General features: G+C 35.9%; 3 protein-coding genes across 4 annotated transcripts; all 3 read right to left on the bottom strand.

Annotated features, from left to right (window-relative positions):
- Positions 1-273: 273 nt before the first annotated feature.
- On the bottom strand, positions 274-8,016 carry hoxc10a (homeobox C10a). 2 transcript variants are annotated; one of them, XM_067372283.1, is made up of 3 exons: positions 7,975-8,016; positions 2,693-3,771; positions 274-1,037 (listed from the first exon to the last, which is right to left on the bottom strand). In XM_067372283.1, exons 2-3 carry the CDS (start codon positions 3,432-3,434, stop codon positions 763-765), a joined length of 1,017 nt encoding a protein of 338 aa, XP_067228384.1. In that variant the 5' UTR covers positions 3,435-3,771; positions 7,975-8,016; the 3' UTR covers positions 274-762. The 2 variants fall into 2 exon arrangements, with proteins under 2 accessions (XP_067228384.1, XP_067228385.1); XM_067372284.1 differs by lacking the exon at positions 7,975-8,016 and adding an exon at positions 7,054-7,091.
- A 1,053-nt stretch (positions 8,017-9,069) lies between these two features.
- On the bottom strand, positions 9,070-12,084 carry hoxc11a (homeobox C11a). Its single transcript, XM_067371375.1, has 2 exons — positions 11,391-12,084; positions 9,070-10,019 (listed from the first exon to the last, which is right to left on the bottom strand). Exons 1-2 carry the CDS (start codon positions 12,082-12,084, stop codon positions 9,787-9,789), a joined length of 927 nt encoding a protein of 308 aa, XP_067227476.1. The 3' UTR covers positions 9,070-9,786.
- Positions 12,085-19,811: 7,727 nt separating this feature from the next.
- On the bottom strand, positions 19,812-23,300 carry hoxc12a (homeobox C12a). Its single transcript, XM_067371490.1, has 2 exons — positions 22,572-23,300; positions 19,812-21,817 (listed from the first exon to the last, which is right to left on the bottom strand). The coding sequence occupies exons 1-2, from the start codon at positions 23,155-23,157 to the stop codon at positions 21,579-21,581; spliced, it is 825 nt and encodes a 274-aa protein (XP_067227591.1). The 5' UTR covers positions 23,158-23,300; the 3' UTR covers positions 19,812-21,578.
- Positions 23,301-24,475: the final 1,175 nt, after the last annotated feature.

Here is a 24,475-nt window from a genome sequence, read left to right as displayed (position 1 = left end):
AGCAGCACATTATATTTGCAGATCATAAAATCCACCCCCAGCGCTTTCCAGGACCGTCATGACATTACAATTTTATGACCTTGACTTACTGTGGTCACCTGGATAATATTTAAATCAACGTTATGGGTCTCCCACTCATACTGAAAGTGCTATGCACTTTCTCCTTCTGCCTCTCTTCCCTATCTTCATCCAAAATTTCTGTCAACAGAAAACAAGAAAATATGCAAGGGGAAGGACATACCAGGACATAATATTTTCCCACCCCCTGTTTTATTTATCAGCCTGTCGAGTTAAACATCAAATTGACAAATACACGTCAAGAACAAAGCATGCAAAATACAGAGCGCGCATTGTATAAGACGCGCACTGACAGCAAACAAACTAAGCTAAGACATCAAATAGAAATCTCGTTCTTATATTCTGAATTGAATTTTCAAAATTACAAGTCTGCCACGAATATTTGTACCAAGCATCCTTTTCTTCCGCTACTGCCATATTTACAACTATTATTCAGGTCTGGTCAACAATGATAAATAAGACTGCCTAATTGTAAACTAAATGTAACACTGTTTGCAGGATGTTCCAGTTCCTTTGAAATGAAAGTCATGGGCCAGTGCTTTGCTATTTTAAAGTTTTATGTGTGTATGTGAGTCTGTGAATCAAAAGGGAGGAAAAAAAGAGATTAAAAAATAGAGATGGGCTAAAGGTGGGGAACGGGTGGGGAATATTTATTATTTCTTCTTCTGTCTGTTTCCTAAGCCCTCAGTTGAAGCTATAGCCTGTTAGCTCTCGGACGCGACTTTCTCTGTTGAGCTTCTTTAGCTTCATCCTTCTGTTTTGGAACCAGATCTTGACCTGTCTGTCTGTGAGGTTGATACTCTTGCTGATCTCCAGACGGCGCTCTCGAGTCAAGTACATGTTGAACAAGAACTCCTTCTCCAGCTCAAGTGTCTGATGCTTTGTGTAAGGACATCTCTTCTTTCGTCCACTTTTCGCTTTTAGCCAGTTCCCCGTTGTTTTTTCCAATTTAGCCTCATCTGCACAAGTAAACAAGAGAGAGAGAGAGAGAGAGAGAAATTGATGACTGCAAGATAATAGAACTGCCTGAAACGCTACAGTTGCTCATTTGATTATAGGCCTATTATTTAGTTTAGTTTGTTTTTTGATGTTTTGATTTTTATTTGTTATTCACAAAATATAAAAAAATATATATTGCCTATTTTTTTGTTCTTCAGAATAAATGTTACGCTCAATGTATTGTACAAAAAAGTCTACGATCTAATGGTTTAATATAAACTGCCCTTTTTCTTATGCAGTGATGCCGTTTCCCTCAATTTAATATATTTGACCTTTTCTTATATGTATTTTAAATTATTATCTGTATGTGAATAGGCTACTTACTTGGACGGACCTATACATTTCCGTCCAATTTCACATTTTCGATTTTGTGATTTCAGTCGGTCGTCGGCCTGCAATTAGGCTATTTTTAATTGAAACGTCATCTAACAAAACTAAAAACAATTATAAACAATACTATGCAATAATATAATCTAAAGTAACATAAAACACATTTTTTTCCCTTTTTGGCTGATTTCTCTAGTTAAATTGTTCATTTAATCAGCAAAGACTGAAAATTGGAACTGTTTCAGATGGAACGACTTTAAGTGTGATATTTCTGTCGTAGGCTACTTATCAAACATTTTAATAATGGGATTAATTCAACAAGAAAAGGAAATAAGAATTATATATTTAAAAAAAGAAAAGAGAATTTAACTAGCCTTCAGGTGAGAGCGATGCGGAGCTTAATAAGCTAAATGAAGATGTCAGATTTTTTTTGTCGTATATTGTCAGTTATACACATTTATTTAACCATCTTTATTTAATTATTTTGTGATCACTCAGTGATTTCAAATTGCATTAATACAATTTTAATGAAGTAGTTTACTGACATGTAATAACGACAAAATACAGAACCAACATTACAAAATAAGCGCAAGACATGTCCAATTAATTTAAGGTTTAAAATATTTAAAAAAAAACTTAATTTACTTAAACGGCAATTGTTTTTTCGTTAAATGTCAACAAAATTTTATACAAATATTTACCAATATCATCAAGTAATTATGTAGTCATATATTTTAACCCTTATATATATATATATATATAAACAAAACAACAGAAAATACTTCCATACATATTGTAGCATTTATGCGGGGAAAACGTAATTTTCACTTCTCTACAATATTGCGGGCAGAACTGTGTGCATGTGAACAACCAACTGGAGTGTAATAAAAAATCTAATTTAATGAAATTTAATTGATTATTGTGTGCTGTTTTGTTTTGTTATGCTGTGCTTGGATAGAGCGTACTTTAACACCGCGTGCTAATCCTAGAGTGATCCTGTTTAATATCAATGCCAAGACCCGTTTTTATTTTTGCACCGGCGTTAAATGCCGTTTCAATTTTAAGTGCACATCATGATACTGTTTAATTGACAGCTATTCTGTAAAAAAAAAGGACGAAGAGCATATCTGGGCCTGTAAGAAAGGGCCTCGTCTGTGCAACAAAAAGGTCTTCTATTTTGACGTGCAACTTGGTTGTCAGTTCACATGTTATGTACATAGAAGGGAGCGCGCTGTTATTGTGTGTGTGTGCGCGCGTGTGTGGCAGAGAGAGAAGAATTAGTTATCACCTTTCATTTCGCTTTCGGAATCATCAGTACAACTGTCTGTTTTTGCGACACTCTCTTCTTTTCTAGCCTGTCCCTGATCCAAGTCGTCTTCCTGCGTATTCCCTCCCTTGTCTTCTGGGTCCTGCCTTGCTTTGCTGCTTTTGACATATGAATCTGCCGCTAGTGCCTCGACAGGCGTGGATATTCTGGGTACTGGGTTAAAGTCCGAGCCGAACTCATCTCCATGGTGGCCCCTTTCACTGGCGTACACCTGGCTCCGTCGGAAATAATCGGGGGTGGAGACGGCGCTTTGATTCGGGTGGCTGTTATTGTCTCCCAGACGGATGTAGGTGGATTTCTCAGCGGACTCCTTAGCGCTGTCGATATCAGGCTGGTAAAGACACGGAATCGCTTCCTCTTTCACATGGCTGGCTGGAAACGAACATGGGTGCAAAGGCTGGGCAACAGGTTGGGAACCTCTGTAAGTTTTAGAGCCTGCGATCCAAGCGTCCCGCTGCGACAGGTAATGTGAGTGCTGGTAACTGCTGAGATGCATCCCACTCGGCTGCAGGTCATCCCGTTTGGAGAGAGGGGTACCGACAATACCAAAACTACCCATCATGGAGCAACCATATTCTGCAGACGCTTGCATATACATTCCAGAGTTAGTTGAATAGCTCTCACCTCTGTACGGAGATGTTCCTCCCACCAGCGAGTCCATCAGGAATGTGTTGTTGGCTGCCACGTTGTTCGGGCATGACATTTTGCAACTTGGCTTGTTTTTCTTTTGATTCAAAACAATCTCCTTTATGCCGAAGAGGATAAGGACAGTAGGACGCTGACATCTTTTGGGGGGGCGAAAAATATCAGCAACATAATTATGGATTCAAGGCGCTTTGTCATGTGATTTTCAGACCAATAGGGTTTTGAAAGTGGCCTTGATGCGCCAGACCGTCTTGACGTCACCGGGGTCAAGTTGTTGAATATATGTGGTACAGCATGGAGCAATGGCGCCATCTAGCCGATTTTTACGGACAAGGAAACCAACAACAGAACAAAGAACAATCGTCTTCAGATATACAGTTACGTGGCTTGTGCGTCTGCAAAAGAAAGAGAGAGAGGCAAGTAAACTAAACACTTCATGCACATTAAAGGTAAATTACACAAGATTATTCAATCTAAAGAATTGTTAATTCCACACACTTTTACAAGACTGTACATAGGCTCTGTTTTCAAAATACACATGTAATTTTATAGAATAAGGAATTGTTTATACGTTCTGTTTATTTTCCTGTCTATCCCGACACACACTGCTTCATCCATTCTTAGTTATTTTCGCTCTCTTACAAATTGCATTTGGGGGATTAATTATATATTAATTATATGGGCAATTAAATATTTTATTATACATTGGTGTGTTTTTTTTTGTTTGTTTTTTGTTTTTTTTTTTGTTTTTTTGGAAGATGACTGCTAATGTTTTTCCCATTATCTTTTTCTGCGTAATTGCAGCTGTAAACTGCGAGGAACTAATGGTTTATTTGGAATATCCAAACCGCAACAATGTAGCTTACATTGTATTTTTAAATTGTACAGAAATGATCAAGAAGAGCATAAATTTAGTTGTGGTCGCAGTGATGTTGATAATTAACTGTTCATCTTAAATGCATTTGTGGACATCGACGCTCCACAAAAAAACAAAAAGAAAACTTTAAAATAAACTTTTTAGTGAATTGCATGCAATTGTGTATCACAGCCATTTTATTTTCTTTGGTAATAGCGTTAGCTGTGCGAGTTTTAGTGTGTTGATTGTTTTCTCACACAATTAGTAAGTTATATAATAGCCTATAAACCCGGTTTATTGTTTTTCTTCATATGAATGTAAGCTAATTTGTTTTTCTGGATCCTACCATATTTCCTTTGATTACTTGTAATATACACACACTACATAAATATGTTTTCCAATTTTAGCACAAATTTCAAATTAAGGAAAAGGTAACATTCGTGTTCGACAATTTCATTATTATGCCGTTTTACCAAACTGCATCGAATCAGCTGGAGGAATGAAAATACACCGAATGTACTGGGGGAAAACGTAAAACTTTTTATGTACTCTGTTTGGGTAATTTTTGCTATTGTTTACTATAATTTATATAATTTTAAACATTTGTATTAACCCTTGGACTTGAATGAGCCTTTTTATATTCGGTGGCCAATGCATTTCTCAACGAGGCCTGTGACCCAGCTTGAGACATGGGGCATTGTTGTGATTGGTCTGTTCACTTGTCTATCACTCAGACTTTTAAGATAAACAAATGCACTCACTCATGACAGAATATAAATGTATAGAGTTTATTCAATATGTTGCATGATCTGGTCTATTATGTACACCAATATTTTACGTTTATAAATACATATGTTAACACACATTTCTAAATGAAATGCACATTATTCAAAGGGATTGTGTTTACCAAAGAATATGTATGAGATTGTCTTAATCTGTAAAACAGTTTGTATAATTGTATAAGTTGTATTGTATAATTGCATATCAAGTATAACTGCAAGTATTTCAAGTCAAGGTTTAATAGATACCTGAAATTTAAAGCAAAAAAATGTGTCACACACATAAAAAAATTACAGGTCATGCTGCATCCACACTTGCGCAGTGCCTTTCTGATTCCAGATGCCATAACAATGAAAACGTATTCCAGAAGTTACATTTACACACTTAAATTGTAGTAAATATTGTTCAATCTAATATTATGTATGAGTAATATGTATAGAAAAAAAAGAGAAAGAGTCCAATGAAAACATTGAAAATGCATATACATTATGTATTATGGATGGATGTGTATTATTTAAATGTAATGAATTTTTAGTGTTGCAGCGAAAGTATTTTCTTGAAAAAAATGTCTTGAACAAATGTTTTATTAAACTGTATTTGCTTACTGTTGCCTTAAACGTCATTGTCTCAATGTAAGTAAAGAGCGTGTGATCAAATGTTCTTTTGCCTCTTATTTCATAACAGATTATTTCATAGGATGAAAAACTACAACAACAAATTAAAATGACAAAAAACAAAAATGAAAGTGAACTGGTGCAATCTTATGGTATGCTATTTGAATAATCTGTTTCTGTTTTTGTCCGTGTGCATGCCGTAAAGAAAACATGGAAAGGCTTTGAGGCTTTTTAACAGTATATTTCTCAAACATCCACTTGTCTTCGATTGACGTTTGTGATACTATTAAATGTCAACATGCAGCTGTTACTGTTAAACAGAAAAAGCTAATCCCCTTTTCTTTAGGGGCCTATCACACAGAATATTGAATTGCAAAACATTTGCGTTAATTGCCGAAAACAAAAAAGTGCGTGACTGTAAAAGAAAAAAAACTATTAGTAATATTTTTTTTCATACCTATATACATATTCCTATATATTAAAAAGAATTGTATTTTTGTATTCGAGTCTTTTCAATGGATGTTTTAACCTGCAAAAATAATTGTTTTTGAGCAGATATTGATTTCTGATCATTTTTTTAAGGGACATTACATGCATTTTAGCACAATTTACAGCACAGTGCATGGCACAGAAAAAAAAAAAAGTCGTCAAAACGACTTTGGAAAGTGAAACACAACATCCAGTTTCACCATGTAGGCCTCTACCTAGGTCTGTTGAAGGGCCTTGAAATGAGTAAAAACAGGGTCGGCTACTCGATGGGTATTACTTGCCTGTTTGGGAACTAAAGCCACCCATAAAACATATTTCCAATTTAAAGCGACCTGCTTTTTAACCGTTTCCCCTCACCAAACAGGCGTCCACCCGCAGAGCTCTATGGAAATTTATGGTTGATGCATGTAACGTTTTAAAGACATTTATAAATCAGAGAGTGGTAATCGGAAAGCACATCAGCATAATATTAAATTTAATATCACGAAAGACCATACAAATGACTATAGTGGGCACCAGTGGCGATTGTATTTACAGCTTTTCATCACATACAGGAGTGCGGAAGTAAGTATTAGCGAACAATGAGCGTTAATAGGCTCAAAGTCCAAAACTGTACTGCTTGAAGAACAAACAGCAATCTTCCAGACCACACATATTGGTAACTGTTTATGTTGTCATTTCCAACATTTTATAAAATCTGATGCCAAGAAACGTGTCTGATTTGTATGTTATTGAAATACGGAGTATTATTTGACAAATGGGACAATTGAGCATTATAGGCCTAATAGAAAATATTAGACTCTTGACATTCTCTTACAACTTCAAAATGTAAATATGTTAGATTAACTTTGTAAAACTTGTTTTTAAAATAAGTTTCGGATAGATTATGTTGCATTCTGGTGATTTGTAAGTAAAAATTGAATCCAGGTTGTATTTACATCCAGTGGTAACTCAGTCCACACAGTCTTTATGCTGATGGCTCTGAAGCCTCCGCCATTTTCCTTGTTGTCAGCCAAGAGCGGATTCGAAAGTGTTCCATTTCGCTCTTGCTTTCCGTTTTGCAGATATTGCTACATTCTATTCGAAATAATTACCATATCCACACAATATAACACGTCTCACAACAAAAACAATTTGTTTTGGAAAGTTACATTTTGTGAATTAAATCACTACACGAAATGCAAATTGTATAGTCATTGTTCATAAGTCTACGCGCGGATTGCTTTGGTTTGGTGGCGACAATATCTTCGGCGTTTGATAGGTGGACGTTCCAAGTTCCTACTCCTCAGTGTGACGACGTAAGAGAATGGAATTCAGCGAATTAACTACGTCACTGAGCCAGGGCCAAGGTTGGTGGGTGTGACAAGAAGACAAGCCTTCCAGCCTTGATCCTTGGCTATGCATCCACCCCCCCCCCCCTCCCTTTCGCCTCCCCACCCGCCATTTCTCTCCCACAGTTCTACAAGCAAAGATCAGTGGCAATGTATCCGCTGAACTAACACATCACACACACATAAGTCTCTGCAGTCGGAATGTATAAAGGACCTGATGTGTTGTTGTTTTTTAATACAGTTTAATGTGTTTAAATCTCGGCAATAAATCAGTACACTAATTCAGTGCGCAAGGGACCTACCCTCCGTTTTCTATTCACGTTCAAGCATCAATGCATATATACTCCGATCTCTGTTTTAAATCTGTCAGAAATCTATTTCCTGTTACCCGGGAAAAGTCACAACCAAGCAAGCTTAAATGGTCAAGAACATGCCAAAATGTCATAAAATATTTCAAGCATGAAAATATTACATTTTACAGAGACAATAAAGTGTATTTAATGGGAGTGCTAAAACTGGAAAAGTTACCTGCTGTAGTTTAATGCGAGAGGTCAAAGTGTTGCTTCTTAGACATTCCTTGGTCCTTTCCCACTTGCGCTGATTGGTTCTGTTCTGTTCACCACGTTTCCTGACAAAAGGGGCTCCTTGATTCCGCTTTATTACAATAGGTTAAAGGTGAAGGCCTTGACATTATTGAAGTTCAAAGACAACTTTTAATGATATCTTTTCCTTCATATGCATAAGTGCCAACAGCACACTTGCACGCCACGTTGTGACAAAATCCATGTAGTGTGATCACATATAAAACTGCACATGGGGACAACATGCAGTACCCCCTACACCCGCAAAATAAATATCTCACCTCTGTTGGGTTTGTCTCATAGAAGGAAAGATGTGTGCAACTCGGCGTCTGCTGAACAGATTATTCCAAGTGGGCGATATCATTTGATAGATTTCTTGCACATATAGACGAGTGTTCATTTCCAAACGTCTCGGGTTTTTGTCCAAGCAGCCGGACTTTCTTGTTTACTATTTACTGCGGAAGTGAACACCATTCCCTTCGAACAGACGGTGCAATTAAGTCAGAAAAAAGGCAATTTAGGGCCCTGACTTTATTGCAGTGTCTAGACTACAAGAGTGGCGATTCCATTTAGAAGGTACTAAAAGACGTTACCGAAATGCTCTCTAAATTTTTGACGTGTTCAAGAGCAATTTCATGGATCCCTTTCTTAGTCACTTTTGACAAATGCTTTGATTTAACAAACACACACATTCCTGAAATTCTGCAAACACTCCTGTAAATGTTATATATTTTGCTATTTGACAATTTTCATTGAAAACCAGCAGATATAGCTAGCTTAATAATGATACACTTGAACGAACGTGTGAAAGGTAGACAACGAGAGAGATAGAGAGTGAGTTTTCATTTCTTGGCAGTGGTCAGTTTATTTATATCTTGGTCTCTGATGTTTTTTTTTGTTTTGTTTTTTTTTGGTTTGTTTTTGTTTTTTTTACTGCAGTGTTTTTACACACGTTCCCACATTTTTACTTCACCGTAGACTACCTTCTGTGTTTTTAAAATCAAGTCACAACTGACATATAACAGTTTACCTTTATTCGTGTTTATTTTTGATTAATATACAGTACACAGGCCAATTCGGATTGCTGAGCTATCCTTACGAAAAATGAGAACTTTGGGCGTACAGCAAATAATTTAAAGTATCGAACAACAAAGCTCACAAGGCTGCAAAGGCAATGTAAAGAAAAATAGCAGCAGGGGTAGGGTAAAGATACTCAAAATAACATTATATTTACATTCACGAATGCACAATGCATAATCTCTGTACAAGGAATACAATATTACAGATTGTACAAGTCACAGTTCTAAATGGTGAAAACATAAAAAAGTATGACATCTCCAGATTCGAACCAGAGTCGAGTGTATGTGTTTTAATGTACATATATACAACAATAGAAGGATAAAGGAAACAATTTTATAATATATTATAGTAGGATATTTTGTGACCATTTTCAAAGTGAAGTTTTCAAACATTTCATTTAAAAGACGTGTCACATACATTTTGAAAAAAGCCCTAATCTTTGAGAAGTGTACGTTTAAGTTTGTTAATCACAAACTAGAAATGCCAGTTAAATTTGCATTCTCTGTTCCCAGCCTCAGCCATTACAATCATGTTAACCTTCAAATAAGTCTTAGAGTTTTTAATACTGTTGCTGGCCTTGAGACAACATATTCCAATAGTTTTAATTAGATTGATGGGGATATTTAGACATACGTAATTTGAATTGGCAGAAGTATTAAATAATAGGCAATTTCAACAATTACAGCAACGGATTCCCAGAGAAATACTGCAGCCGATCTCTGCTTAATTTCTTTTCTTTCATTCTACGATTTTGAAACCATATTTTGACTTGTCTGTCAGTAAGGTTTAACATTCTGGACAGCTGCAACCTTTTCTCCTTGTTGATGTAAACGTTAAAGAAAAATTCTCGCTCCAGTTCACGAATCTGAAACTTGGAGTATGGACATCTCTTCTTTCTTGTGCGCGGGGTACCTTGGGATAATCAAAAAAGAAATCTTAAGTGATTACCTTATAAAACATTTTTTTTTTCTGCAAAAAAAAAAAAAAAAAAACCAAAAAAAAAACAGAATGAGATGTTCACATATGCACAACACATTTTGTTTTTAATTGAAAGACGAATTTGTAATCTTCACCAAAATGCCTTAATGGATTGCATCTAAGATTACTGATGTGGTGAAGCAGACACAACTATGTATGTCACTCCGATGCAAAACTATTACATCTACAGCCGTGGATAAATCGTATAAAAAACAAAAGATATATATAAAAAGAAAATAATAAAACTCTGTAAAAATGCAAACAAATGAAGGTTCTTGAATTGATAAAAGGGACATTCGTTTTTTTATACCTTTTGAACTTAAAGTGATTTCTTTTTCCTGTCTATGTATTTTTCTTGTTTTTGCATCACATTAGGCTAATTAATAAATGTATTTCCCAAATTATAGAACCTATGACAAGTGAAAATGTGCTTTCGTTGTTATTTGTAATACTACAAACAAATGCATCTTACTATGGGCCTGAGGTACTCTGCCTTGTAAATGGCCGTGAACGTTAGCTTCTCTTCAGCAAGCTATAGCCTACTTACAGTTTGAGAAGCGCCTCAAAGCAAGCAGCAGACACCTAAAATATCAAATGATGTCTATTGAAAGGTAATTACGACAGTTCTGATTTGCGTAAGGTATATTTTGAGACAAACTTTTCATTACAAAAAGATAAATGCCCCTTTAAAATTGATTTCTTTCATTTATAGATAGATAGATAGATAGATAGATAGATAGATAGATAGATAGATAGATAGATAGATAGATAGATAGATAGATAGATAGATAGATAGATAGATAGATAGATAGATAGATAGATAGATAGATAGATAGATCTGGGCAAGCACTAACATTGTGGTCATTGACTATATACATCAACCCTACGGTAACTCAAGTCACAGCACGTTTAAAAGCTAATAAGGATTTAGCTAGTTTACATCCGAGCTGCTAAAACAAAATTCACAGTATGCCAAAAGTAATGTTCTGCCCAATTGGTTTTTACCCCCGACAGCTAAACGAGAAAATCCCTCGCAATGCTCAACGCAAGTTCATGATCAAAGTTAGCATTTGTCACAATAGCGCGCTCTTAAAATTTCACAGACTCTGGGATAGTAGCGTCTGTGTATAACATCCTCTTTTTTCAAAGCGCTTTCCCATCGTAAAAATTCTTTTCGTTGGAGGAAAGAGCTTTGTAGGTTATAATAAAATCCTTTGAATGCTTATAAAACTCCACATAAAATCTGACCGACAAAACACCGGGCTAGTCCCTTAACCTTTCCCCATTTACAGCTTCGGTACCTACTCGAATGGCTGCTCTTGCTTGCGTTCCCGTCCTTAGTAGCTGCTGAAGTGCACGAGCCCGAATTGGTATGTTCCTCCTCATCCTCTGGGTCCTTTTCCGGCTCCTGCGCTGCGGAAACAGCTGTGGGTTGTTGGGACGAAGTCTCTAATTTGTTCATCTCGCTCTTTTGTAAACAATGTTCTGACTGATTGTCCGTGCTACAATAAGCGGTTTCAAAAAAGCGGTCAAAACCTTGAGGGAGCACGTTGTTTTTCCCCACGCCGGCGTAGAAACCGGTGGAAGGGTGGCTAGAGTTCGGATGATGCTGGTGGTGGTGGTGGTGGCTGTACACACTCTCGTTTTTCATGAGCATTTCTGTCATGGTGGATGGCGGAAGACAGTCTCTGTGCACCAGGTCTTCTCCTGAGTAGCAAGATGCATAGTTGGTTCTGTGGTGCCATTTGCTGGACGGGTCCAGACCATAGGAAACATCTCGGACTGGTTGCACTTGAGATAGATTTGTGGAATAGGGGTACGTGATTTGTCGCGAGGGCCCCTGTGGAAGGAACGAAGAGACGGCGGAAAATTCTGGAACGTAGTAGGTGCAGCTGGGGAGGTAGATGTTGGAGGCACAGCCCGTCCTGTCCCCAAACTCGGATGTCCGGTCTTTACGCGTCTGGGAGCAGAAGTTGCCCAGATTAACAGAGTTAAACATCTTTCTCCTGTAGTCCGTACTACAGATATGATGTTTTGGATTCGAGCTGCAGAAGGAGAAAATTTGGGAAGGCGAGATGACGCGCAATCCGTCTAAGTCGCCCCGCAACACGTGATCGAAAGTAGATATTGTCATATATCAATTTGGAACACATGGATGCGTAGGAGTGGTTCAGTTGGGTAAGATCTGTGAAATTCAAACGATTAGTTTTCAAATCATGCCAGACCATGTAAAACAGTAACATCTTTTGTTTGTTGTTTTAATCGTGTTTTGCAACGAAGAGAAGTAATTTCTGTTTATGTGTATGTGCGTTGGAGCCTGTATAGGTACTGAGTAATGCTGATTTTATGAGCCTGAGGCAACACAATTTGCTTCATGTATATGTTTATATATAATATATGACTTTCGCATGTAACAAAACTATTAAAACTTTAAAAGAATGACTGTTAAATATGACTGGTATGATTTTTTTTATTGTGTTGTGGTGTTAATTGCTGCACTGTTTATATTCAAGGGTCGAGTTTTAGCGCATTGTCAAGTTGCTTTTGTTCAAAAGCATAGCATTTTTATGGCATTCCATTTTATTTTATCTATAAATATAATATATATTAATGGTATGTTAAGAATATATGCCTTATAGATGTCACGTGTCAGCTCCACCCAATGCTTGAATATAGTAATAGAATATTTTGTGAGTTTTGTCTTTTTTTCTTTTCTTTTTTTTTTTTTTTTAAATGAAAACCTGTGCAGAAAACGATATCCACACGGAGATTTCAGTTATTGCTTGTTTAAACCCAAAGTTAATACTGATGCTTTATGTTTGTATTTAGATGTGGTTTAATTTAAACCGGGGGAAAAAACTTTTCTCTTGGTTTTAATCAACGACACGAAAAATAAAAATTATGAATGATGCTACTTAGAAGATGTCTTCACCGTGAATGTAAAAAATCTGTCTTTTATCAAACGAAATAAGAAAATAAAATCATGTGTAACATACTATTGTGTTCGAGCTTCCTTACACCCAACACTACACGTTTTGGCATTTAACATGTGCAAAGTACGTCAAATGATCCCATGGATATTTTAAATCTCTGAGACCATTTTATGAGAGGCATCTGTTTAAGGCAAAACATACTATCCAGTTTCAATATGTACCCTCCAGCGTCTATTAAAGTATGCCTAAAATGTTTTATTTTTGCCGCAGAATGTTGATAAATACTAATATTTCGCTTTTCATTTAAAACTAATTTTTTATAGTGAGAATCTATATCTATAGGAACTCTATACTAACACCCATCCTGCTAACACTGCAGACCATGCTAATTGCCTGAAATTTATTTCAGAATTGATTAAACAACATAATTCGTGAAATAAATACGAATAGAATAATAAATAAATTCAGTATGTAGCACTCGTTTTAAAAATATATATTTTTTCTTTTTAAATTAACTATTAGTTCAATGTATAGATATGTGGAGATGAAGACCTTTAATGACCGGTCATGGAAGCATTTCACAGAGCAGCACATTAAAAACTAATAACATTTACCATTGTTTATGATTGTTTTTAATAGTTTCTCTTCACAAAGATTATTTTTATATGTCTATTATTTATTCAAAGCAGCTTTTCAGAGTGTCCATGATCGATTGTTGAAAAAATATTCATATCAGTTACACTGAACATCGTAACTAAAAAGTTATTTGTATTTTTAAACAGAATTTTGCTAGATTGCTTGCGTATTTGTGTAAAAGGTATGTGGCAATGACTTTATGAGTCCTCTCTAAACTGAGCCCTCTCAAAATTGACAAAAGGTTGGTGTGCAATATGCCTTCAACCAAGTACAAAGAAAGCAGACAGCTGCCCAGACACAGCACTTGAATTTGACCACTAAAATTCTCACTGCAGCCGCCATAAAAGGCCGAACGACGGAAAAGCAAGAAATGCTTTGTTCTACAGAAAACAAATACAAGGTAAACAATTAAAAAGGCTCAAAGAATGAAATATCTAACTAGTAAGATATGCAATACAATGATTGACGAAAGCTGTATTCAGGTTTCGGTCAACTAGGTCTAAAAGTTATTTTGGACGAGCTCAAATACACATAGCCGTGTCACATTTGAGACAAAACTCTATCGTAAAACGGTTAATGGTCAGGAACAATATCGATTTTTTTCTCATCAGAGTCGTGTAGTCATTCTATCTAGTATAAACTTGTTAATGCGAGAAAGATTTTGAAGGATAACTACTGACAACTAACATGTTAGCCTACTCGTTTCAATACGAAGTCCACGCGCAGTGCATAACAACAACTACTACCGTATCCATCATTTTGTACATTGTTTTGTAATATTTGTTCTACAGGAGACAGGTTTTACATGTATGTCAACTAATTCGATGTCATCATACAGCTTCAACACTATACTACTAGCTGTAGGACCCTGAAATTCAACAAAGATGCGCCCTTTTCTTTCTCTAAACAAGCACTATATCCACACAAATGCTCTGCCCCTGCTGGAGATTTGGACAATTGTTGATATTGTGATGTAGCAGCTGAATTGAAGGGACAAGTTTAGCTGGAAAGAAAAGCTAGAAAGGCGTTTAGAGAGACATGGGTGTTGTAAATGTTTGTCATTCTCCTCCTAAAAAGCATCACTATGAAGAACCGTGAGCTTTAAGTCATTGTCAATTGAATTTTTGCAATTCTTTGCAGCTGAGGTCTATAATTATAGAGTTAAAGTGAAATTACAGAGTCACGTAGCCTATTAATGTTACTCGGACTAAAACGGCGCGGCTAATGCTTCAGAATAGAGATCTGGAGAAATAGCCCGAACGGCAGCCTAATTCTCAGTATTCTTCCTGCCCCTGTGGTCAGATTCTTTGACTTTTCTTTCGTGCGTCAACACAAAAATACCTTTTGCCTCATACCGATGGAACATCGACAGAAAATGAAACATGAAATATCAACAACGAGACCAAACAACAGTTGCAGGCAACGCTCAAGAGCCCTTCAGTTTACCTCCAGGGCTAAAACCTCAGCAGGGCTAAAAAGGGAAACTGTGTAATAGCATTACTGTCCCCTCATGGCCTAGATAAATTTAATTGGATGTAAGTCGGGCTGTTAAACTCGCTCGTATGAGCTGTGAACAGATTCAAGCAACAACAAAAATGGCCCTTCTTTTTACAGAGGTCTCTGTGAGTGCATAGCTGTAGAGCGCTAGCAGAGGCAGTTGTATCAATTGGACATCGCAATCATAGAAATTCTAGAAGCTTGTTGCTCAAACGGTAAAGTCAGAGCATGGACAGACAAAAGTATGGTAATCCTTGTAATATTGAGTGAAATTAATTATTTTGTTAGTGGGGGTACATGTGATTAAAACAATAACATTAGCTACAAGAAAGATGGCTAATTGTGTACATTTCCATGAAAATTGAGGGGGTGCAAACCGATGAAACTTACAGTTTTGAGATATGCTATAGGTATTAATATTAAAAAAAAAGAACACTCCCTCAAACACCGGTTGTACACACAAAAAATACTGTCTTTGTAGAATATGAAGCCGCATTAAAAAAAATAATACAACATTGTTCTTATATACTGGTACACGTACAAAATATTATTGCTGTATGAAATTATTTTCACGTGTTTCCAAAACTGAAAATTACATTAAACTCGACTGATACAGTAAGCCTAGTTACGGACTACTGCTTTTTGTTCCGAATAATAATAATAATAATAATAATAATAATAAAAAACCATGTAGCCTCGAAAAAAAAAAATAATTAAAGTGAGATGATAATTTCTTCTACTTTTATAAAAGAAGAAAAGACAATTGATGTTGTTTTCAATGACAATATTTTAAAAACTTCAATTGTATATGGGTTTAGGAAGCCACGACATGTGAATATCCAAATTAAGAATAGCCTACCCACCAAACATTCCTTGTAATCTATATTTATCAAATATTTTTAAATATCACGGATGCATAATGCATATGGTAGAAAACACTCGCTAATTATGCATCGATTCTCAATAATCTTATTACTCCACTGATAATATTTTTTATTATTTGCGTTGTGTCACATAACATTTTTTTGTTTGTTTGTTTTTGTAAACTGCACCGAAATGCAGATGCAATTTCAGTCACACTACTTACACAATCTACCAAGATGTTGCTTAATATTTCTTGATCAAACTGATTCGTCGACAGAATTCGGAATGGCATTTATTGCGGAAACCAGATTTCCGCCACACGGCTTGTTGATGACAAGATAAAGGTATGTACTCACAACAAAACTACTAATATGACACCGCATGTCTGCACGATTTTGTTTATTAGCAACATAGCGTTTTTAAATAAAAAAGGGTCAGTACTTACACTCTCCTTCTTTTTGGTAGATATGGCCTTTTTAAAACGATTACCCTACTGCATTAGTAAAAACACAGTAAAATTTCCAGGACCTTATCCCGCAAAGCTGATTAAATTATACAATTAATATCCAGATATTCGTCTATAATCGCTTTGAAGTTGGATACAAGATAAGCACGATTTGTCGCAATGAACATACGAAATGTTTATGTTCGCCCCGTCCACCACATAATTCAACTTAGTTAAAATACGTTTCCTACTTATTAGGCTACATTGCAGTGAAATTGATATTTTTGCCAAAGACTATCGAGCAGATAATCTCTTAAGAAGGGTAGTTGTGTAATAGTATATAATATGGATAGTTTTTTTTTGCATTTCTGAGTTTATGCAACTTCAACGCAATTATTACAAAAAACAACTGGTTGATTCAATGAAATTTATGGTGTATGTTAACTTCATATTAATGATTAAATTTTGTTTACCAATGGTATTGGATACTTGGTTCCTATGTATGGGACACACTAACTTGACCTTCAATTTGTAAGTTGCTCCCGCCCACTAAGACAAGGCTAACGCGAGGGGTGGGATCAGAAAAAAGGCCACAAAATTCTATAAACAGTCAAACCAGTTGTTTACAAAAGGAAGTTATTTTCTTCAAAACTGAATACATAGTTATAACAACTTTCATTCAACAATATTTGCCTTATGTGTGGGTTTTTATTTTTCATTGCAACATTTTTTTCCCCTTTCTTAGTTGTATTGCAGATCAACGCATTAAAATGGGTCTTTCATTAGTATTAATGGACGTATTCAGAACTCGTTTGTTTTGCGCTGTTCTGCATATGACAAGCATGTAACGATGCCTTATTTTCAGTACATACATTGTTTCTCTGTACAGTTGTGCCAAAACGCTGTATAATACTCCGCATATAATATTTTCTAATCACTTAAAATTACTGCAAGGAAATGAGTTCTAATACTAGTCAGCGCAATTATATATTCTGTATTCAAATACAAACATCCTACAGTTTCAAAAAAGAAACAGTCATGCAATAAGTATGCATGCTGTAGTTATTTTTATATTATATATTTCTATTTTTGTCGTCGTGCCGATGCTTTATAGTAACAGAAGAATGTCCCATGGCTTAGGCAAACTTTATTTAAAGGCTTGCTGATATGTTAAATGCTTACAATGTTTTATAATCCAAAAGCAAGGAGTCCGCATCCTTAAATGCATATCTGTTATTAAGAGCACTCCGTAAAGAAGGATTTTATATTTGTAAAGTCTACTAAATATTAGATACAACTGGGATAAAAGTTGACGTTGCTGCGAGTGACAATTAAACGACGCTACAGGTAAGTAAATTAAGTAAATAAATAAAAGAAAATTATGAAGTTTTGATTAAGTAAAATGCCATGCTTTGAAGTTAATAATAATAATAATAATAATAATAATAATAATAATCCAGGCAGTGCATGTAGACGAAGAAAATAATATAATAAGAACTATTCACTTCCATTGTTACTGCCAAAACTGTATCGTTGCAAAAGAAGATAAGGCTCAATTATAAAATGTCATACAGAAAGTTTATAAGAAATGAACAAAGACAATTTAAAAAGGATCATTATTAAAGTAATTTTAAACAAGATAAATTACATCGTATATCAAATTACACTACAATTTGCATTAAATTGACAAGATTCGTAGTCGGCACATTTATTTGCATAATACAACTAATAGATGTGCCAATATGCCAATTGTTTTTAAGATTACTTTTTTTTTTTTTTTTAATTAGATGAAATAAGCGACTTTTTTTTCCAGTGCGGTAGCAGTGATTGTAATTTCATCTATTCGTCTTTTGGTAGGCCAAGCAAATGCTGACACTGCTTAAATACAGAAGTAACCAAACTGTTGCACAAGCTAAATACAAAAGTTACTAGCACGATAAGATGAGCATATACACGTTTAAAGAGAGTGTTTATAAAACTATTTCTTGTCAAGAAATCTTTGACTCTTTCTCTAAGTTACACGTACCCTTTCACAGACATACACACTCACAATCATGTGTGCAGTGCAAGCGACGCCAGAATTGATTTCTCCCGTCTCTACATGTCTGTGATAGGAGCTGAGCACTTAGTGAACCACATGACTACACAAGTTTTGTGTGAAGGGCACTGAGGTGCTCAATGACCTCTGAGCCGGGGAGACGAGTCGTCATAAACAGATTTGGCCAGTCTCAAAGTCAAAAGCGCCGCAAGCGCATAAAACGCCATTGTTACGATTGCAGCGCATTTGCTTTAAAGGAAGCCAATAGACTTGACACTATGGCTATATGGAACCATCTCTACCCTAAGATCCACTTTATTTGCATTCGATAGAATCATCAGTGATTCTTTAACCATTATATATATATATATATATATATATATATATATATATATATATATATATATATATATATATATATATATATATATATTTTTTTTTTTTTTTTTAAAGCATAAGTTCAAATTCATTATATGTTACATCGTTTTGTTTCACAATGCAAAATACCTCATGATGACCAATATTAGATTACAAGTTAATCCTAAAATTCAGTACAAGAGGTTCTAATGCCTTTTCGTGAGCAATTAAAAGTAATCGCCTGTATCAAAATCCTAGCAATCAAAAGGAAAACACAATATTCTCACACAAGATATTTCAGCAATGAGCAATGAACTAAAGGCTGAAACACGGTCCAAAACGTCTTTAACTATCCACAGTTCCAAAATAGGCAAGCAAAGTATTACATGTCCAAGCAGTTAGTCCTTATGGGGCCCAGTTTCGGCGTCTGTTCCATTTATCCACTAGGTGGATGTCTTTACCATTTTCAACCACTGGATAAAGCATATCAATATTGTTGCACTACATGTGGCCATTTTGGCAAACATTCAGACTGCATTTTTAGTTTTCTCCTGAGTGTTAGAAACAACAAATGTTTTACGTCGTAACCTTATACTGAAATAAATAAGAGCCAATATGGTCAAAATAAGGATAATGCCAAACGCAATAGCATACATCTGATTCGCAATTAAATGTTTCTGAAAACGGTAGTTTGAGCGCCTGAGTCGGCTTTCCAGCTGTTGCTGCATGGAAAAAAAAATGTGTTTTAGGTAACTAATTTATCAGATTTAAATAACAACACTCACAGGTCTTCCACAACATACAAATAAGGAAATAAGTAAATAAAATGAAGTTGAAAGACTTTATTAATCAGAAACTGTAGGTTACACATATATGGATACATTCATGAACATTATTTACAAGACATTTTAATCGCAAGGTACAAAGGAATGCAACACTGCAGCATTCACAAAATTACACAGAACAACACAGAAAAATTATACATCGGAGACAATTTCACAAAACAATCCAAAGAGGGGGAAATGTGACGATCATTGTTATATAGTTGTTGATGTCATTCATATAATTGTATTTTCTATAGATTCACAAAAATAGGGTTTAAAGCAAATGTCAGTCGCCAAACTATCAGACCAATAACAACAACAAAAGAAAGAAAACGTAGCACCGACTTCTGCCAAATTACTTTATAATATAATAATAATAATACTTAATAATAATAATACTTACAAACGAATAAACTTCTTTAGATTATACCAACTTTTGACCAGTTCCGTGTCAAACGTTCTTTTAAGTTTGATAAGGTGTTTTAAAATAATACATGCGCATTTTTGACAAAAAATAGCCGGAAAAAACATTTGCTTTTTTACCTTCTAACTACAGTCATTATAATCATGCAGCAAATATGAACTTTTTCACTGGCATATAATCCATGATCTGTGTAAATAATGTTTCTAATAACACAATGGGTCCCGCTAATTAGCAAAACAGGCTCGTGAATATTGGAATTTAAATCTGATCTCTTCTGCATGATTGCTAGTTTCATTACAGTTATGAATTGGTTATTTTTTATTTTATTTTTTTATTTACATTGCGCGTCTTAATATTACTTGACCATGCATTTCTCTCCCAGAAGCATTGTTGTTGTGAATTAATTAAGTAGACCTAAGCGAATATGTCCAAATTACACAGATCAAGGGACAAGCAATCGTTAATGGGAAATTTATGCTGTTAAAAATGCAAATATGATGGAGACGATTATAACGTTTTTCACTATATCAAGAATAAATATTTTATTAGCAGAAAGTCGCGATTGTGCGGCTTAGCTGCAGGCCTACCAATTTACACTTTGGCCAATATCTAGTTGTAATCTCCTAACATTTGTCAGAATGACATTTCACAGGCTAGATCAAAGTCTATTCATAAAAGCTGTTCTGTAATTGCAGTTTGGTTCTCAAGGGCCCAAGATATGAGTTGGGTCACTAACTTTGTGCCCGTGACCGTGAACGTGCCATAGAACACGTGGCGATGACTGCGGAACGGAGATAAGACGTTGATGGCTTAACGCTGCCCACACTTCTTATTGTTGAGTATTGAGTTTGAAAGGCTCTTTCTTAGCGATAACTGGCAAAATAAAAACATAGATGGGAGATTACTAACAGTTAAGGATTCTCATTATGACCACATATATGGCGTTCATATATGGCGTTCATCAGTCCATTTTTTTATTTTATTTTTTGTAGCTTAGAACACTGATAATGGCACGAGTGTGTTATAATTTCAAAAGATCTTTTAACACTCCAGCAATAAATATTTAGCGATCATTTCGATATCATTAAGACTGATAAGAAAACATTTTACTGTCCGAAATTCTATCTCACAGCTTATATTTGTCTGAATTTCTAGCTAGCAGTTAATTACTTGATAAAGTGAGAGATGGCTTAGACAGCTTTTTACGTTCAAAACTTAGACTAAAACATTACCACCGTACTCATGCCCACAATTGCTGGGCACAAACCCTCTTAAATAAACACTAGACCACATAGTATAAGCAGACTTTTAGAGCTATCATTTGGTCGCGTACCCATAAATGTTTGAACTCTTATTCGCGTTTTCTGAATGCGTCGTTGGGCAAGACTTTCAGAGTAAAATGGGCCAATGGCAGATTACCATTACCTAAATACTGCTGTTGGACTAGCATTGAGCAATGTATATTTTGTGCCTCTTTAGAAGAAGGACAACGCCTGCTCCCTTAGTAACAGTCTCTTTTTCTTCATCCGCCGATTTTGGAACCAAATTTTAACCTGTTGGTCGCTGAGATTGAGCCTGTCAGACAGCTCCCTACGTCGCTGCCGGGTGATGAACTCGTTCAGCATGAACTCTCCTTCAAGCTCGGCCAGCTGCAGTTTGGAATAGGGCTTTCGCTTCTTGCGGGTCCGGGTGTGCATCGGGTACCACGGGGCACCTAGAAGGGGCATAGCACGGGTTCATGAGAGAGCTTCAAAACATCTCTTAGGCCAACACATCATCCTGAAGCCACGTAAAACAAACAAACAAATTTCTGGTGCATTTTATTTTGTGAGGCTATTAATATGACAACTAGACACGGTTCAATGACAATCTGAGGTGTGATGCAAGCTGTCGATATGATGCATTTATCTGTTTACATAGAATGTCTTAGAACGTTTTACTGTTCTAGTTAAATGTATATAAACGCGGTAATTGTCCTATTTGCAAGAACCCTACTTATTTAGCGGTTTCAAAGCATATTAAACGACTTCTTGCTGCACGGCAACAGATATTAATTCAGTTTACGAGTCATTAAAACAAACGAGTCATCTCAACAGAGCAATTGCCATTGTAAAAATCTGTTCTTCTTACTAAAATAACGTGAAATCTACATTTAACAACAATAACTATGCTTTTTCTGTAAACAGCGTCAAACATTGGCAACGGGATTGTTGAATTTTATGATGTTGTGTTTACTGGTTGTATAAATGACTGAGCGCTTAAACTGGTGAACGTGGAGCATTTTAGGGCAACCCCTAGTGGCCTTGAACAACCACGCAAGATCCATGCAGGAAAATCATAACAGTTGCCAGTGAATGCCTAAATATACTGTCATGCAAAAAAAAAAAAAAAAAAAAATAGCTGGAGCGAGATAACTTTACTGTGTGCTTCTGTTGTGTTTCAGTTGTGATTAAAAGCGAGGGACAAACCTCCTCCACTGGCGATATTGCTTGCGTGGTTTCCTTGCGATACCAGGGTTTGTGGATCGCTTGCTGAAGTCTTTCCACCATCGTTTAGCACTGAAGAACTGGAGTCGGACTCCAACGACTGACAGGATGGAGGGTCTTGGGTCAGATGTTCGGTGCCATAATCATACTTTGAGAAGGTGCCACTGTTGCCCATCCCATTGTGCATCCCGTGATCAGACGATAGTGATGTATCTCTTGCTCGCTCCTCTCGTTTGAGATTGTTGCTGTCTGAACACGACTCTCTGGTGCTGCTGGAATTGCCATAATAACACTTGCTTTCCTCCAGTCGGGTTATTTCACAAGATCGATTAAAAGAGGGGTTAATGGACACGGGACTGCTAAAGTAAGACTGAGGATATCCATTGCACGACTCCGATGGATTCCACGGGAGAGAGCAAACATTGTCCCTTCTAGGGTACGAGAGAGACGGTAGCCCCGCCAGCTGTCCCCCTGAGGCTCTAAAATTCGGGAAGTAAAACCTGTCTCCAGTGTGGATGTTTACCAAAGGTCCCACAAACCCAGGATTAAGAAGATTATGCTCGCCCATTTCCGCGGGCCAGACCAACAGCTTCTAGTTTATTGCAATCTGACATTTAACGTAGTTAAACCTGGAGGTGCACCTGATTGGTCATCTCCACGTCACGTGTCGGAGCTTACTCGAACACTAGAAGGTACCACCCACTTGGTCCATTTCAGACAAAACAAAACATTAACTTCTGTATTACTGGTTTTATATGCTTTTTAAAAATACTATAAAATATCTTATTAAAAATGTAAAATCTTGTTTTTCTTTTCCCCTTGCTCAAAGGCTCTGAACTGATCATCTTTCACTTTCCTGTTTAGAAATATATAGAAGTGTCCCTAGCCTCGTTTAATCTTTATTACATGGCAAAAAATAAACAAAAAATAAATTAGTAAAAATACGTTTTCCCCACAAAGAAAAAGCTAATTTTCCCCCTGAAGCAGAGGGTGCGTTCGCCGTTGTTTTCAAACAAATTACGGTTGAATTCAGTGTCATATAAAGATGTGATGTTCATCTTTTACAGGCTTGTTTTAAAGAAATACTGATGCTCAGTGCTGAACTCCACTCATATTTACTGTAGTGGGGTCAGCAGGTTGAAACCATTGGCTCCGTAAAAGAAGATGATATTCTATAAGAATTTTTTAAAAGACCGTAGCCTATATTTGAGATAATATGCTCTAGTACACCTCACATGAACAACTTTAACAGATACATCCTATAAATACTCATGGAGAGTTGTTACACATCTCGCAATTCTTTTATTTGAATTTTACAAGCTGGCAGAGGGCATTAAAATGATTCTGCCGCTCCAAATACACCACGCTAGATCACATTAATTGATTTTTGATTGTAAATATATAAAGTACACGCAAATGTTCCTTATATTAACTGCAACGCCGTGTCATTGTCACATGTGTATTATATGAGAACATAATGAAGCGAAAATAAAGATTAAGATGGCAAAAAGACAATAATAATAGTACGCATTAAACCCTCTTGTCTCACATTGGTGTGTTCAGGTAAGGCAAAGTTGATGTAAATGCAATTCAGTGTTAGTCTAATCTTTCAGGCCTTTCGTTTTTTATTGTATTTCTTCCCCCCAATTTAATAATTATAAATAAATACATTGGGGTTTTCAGTCTAAGTGTATTTAGTGTCACAAAACACTGTTTTGAATTATATCCTTTTTTTTATCTTTGGAGGTGGAATGCGAATAACCAAGTTAAAGGCTGTCAGAAGTGGATACAGCTGTCATATTTATAATATTTAAAAACTATGTAAGAAATAAATTATTTTTTATGATATTCGGATTGATATATACCGCCATAACCTTTTTAACAAC

The sequence above is a fragment of the Chanodichthys erythropterus genome, chromosome 20 (assembly GCF_024489055.1).
Source record: "Chanodichthys erythropterus isolate Z2021 chromosome 20, ASM2448905v1, whole genome shotgun sequence".
In the NCBI taxonomy this organism is placed as follows: domain Eukaryota; kingdom Metazoa; phylum Chordata; class Actinopteri; order Cypriniformes; family Xenocyprididae; genus Chanodichthys; species Chanodichthys erythropterus.
This window is presented reverse-complemented; position numbering and strand designations above follow the sequence as displayed.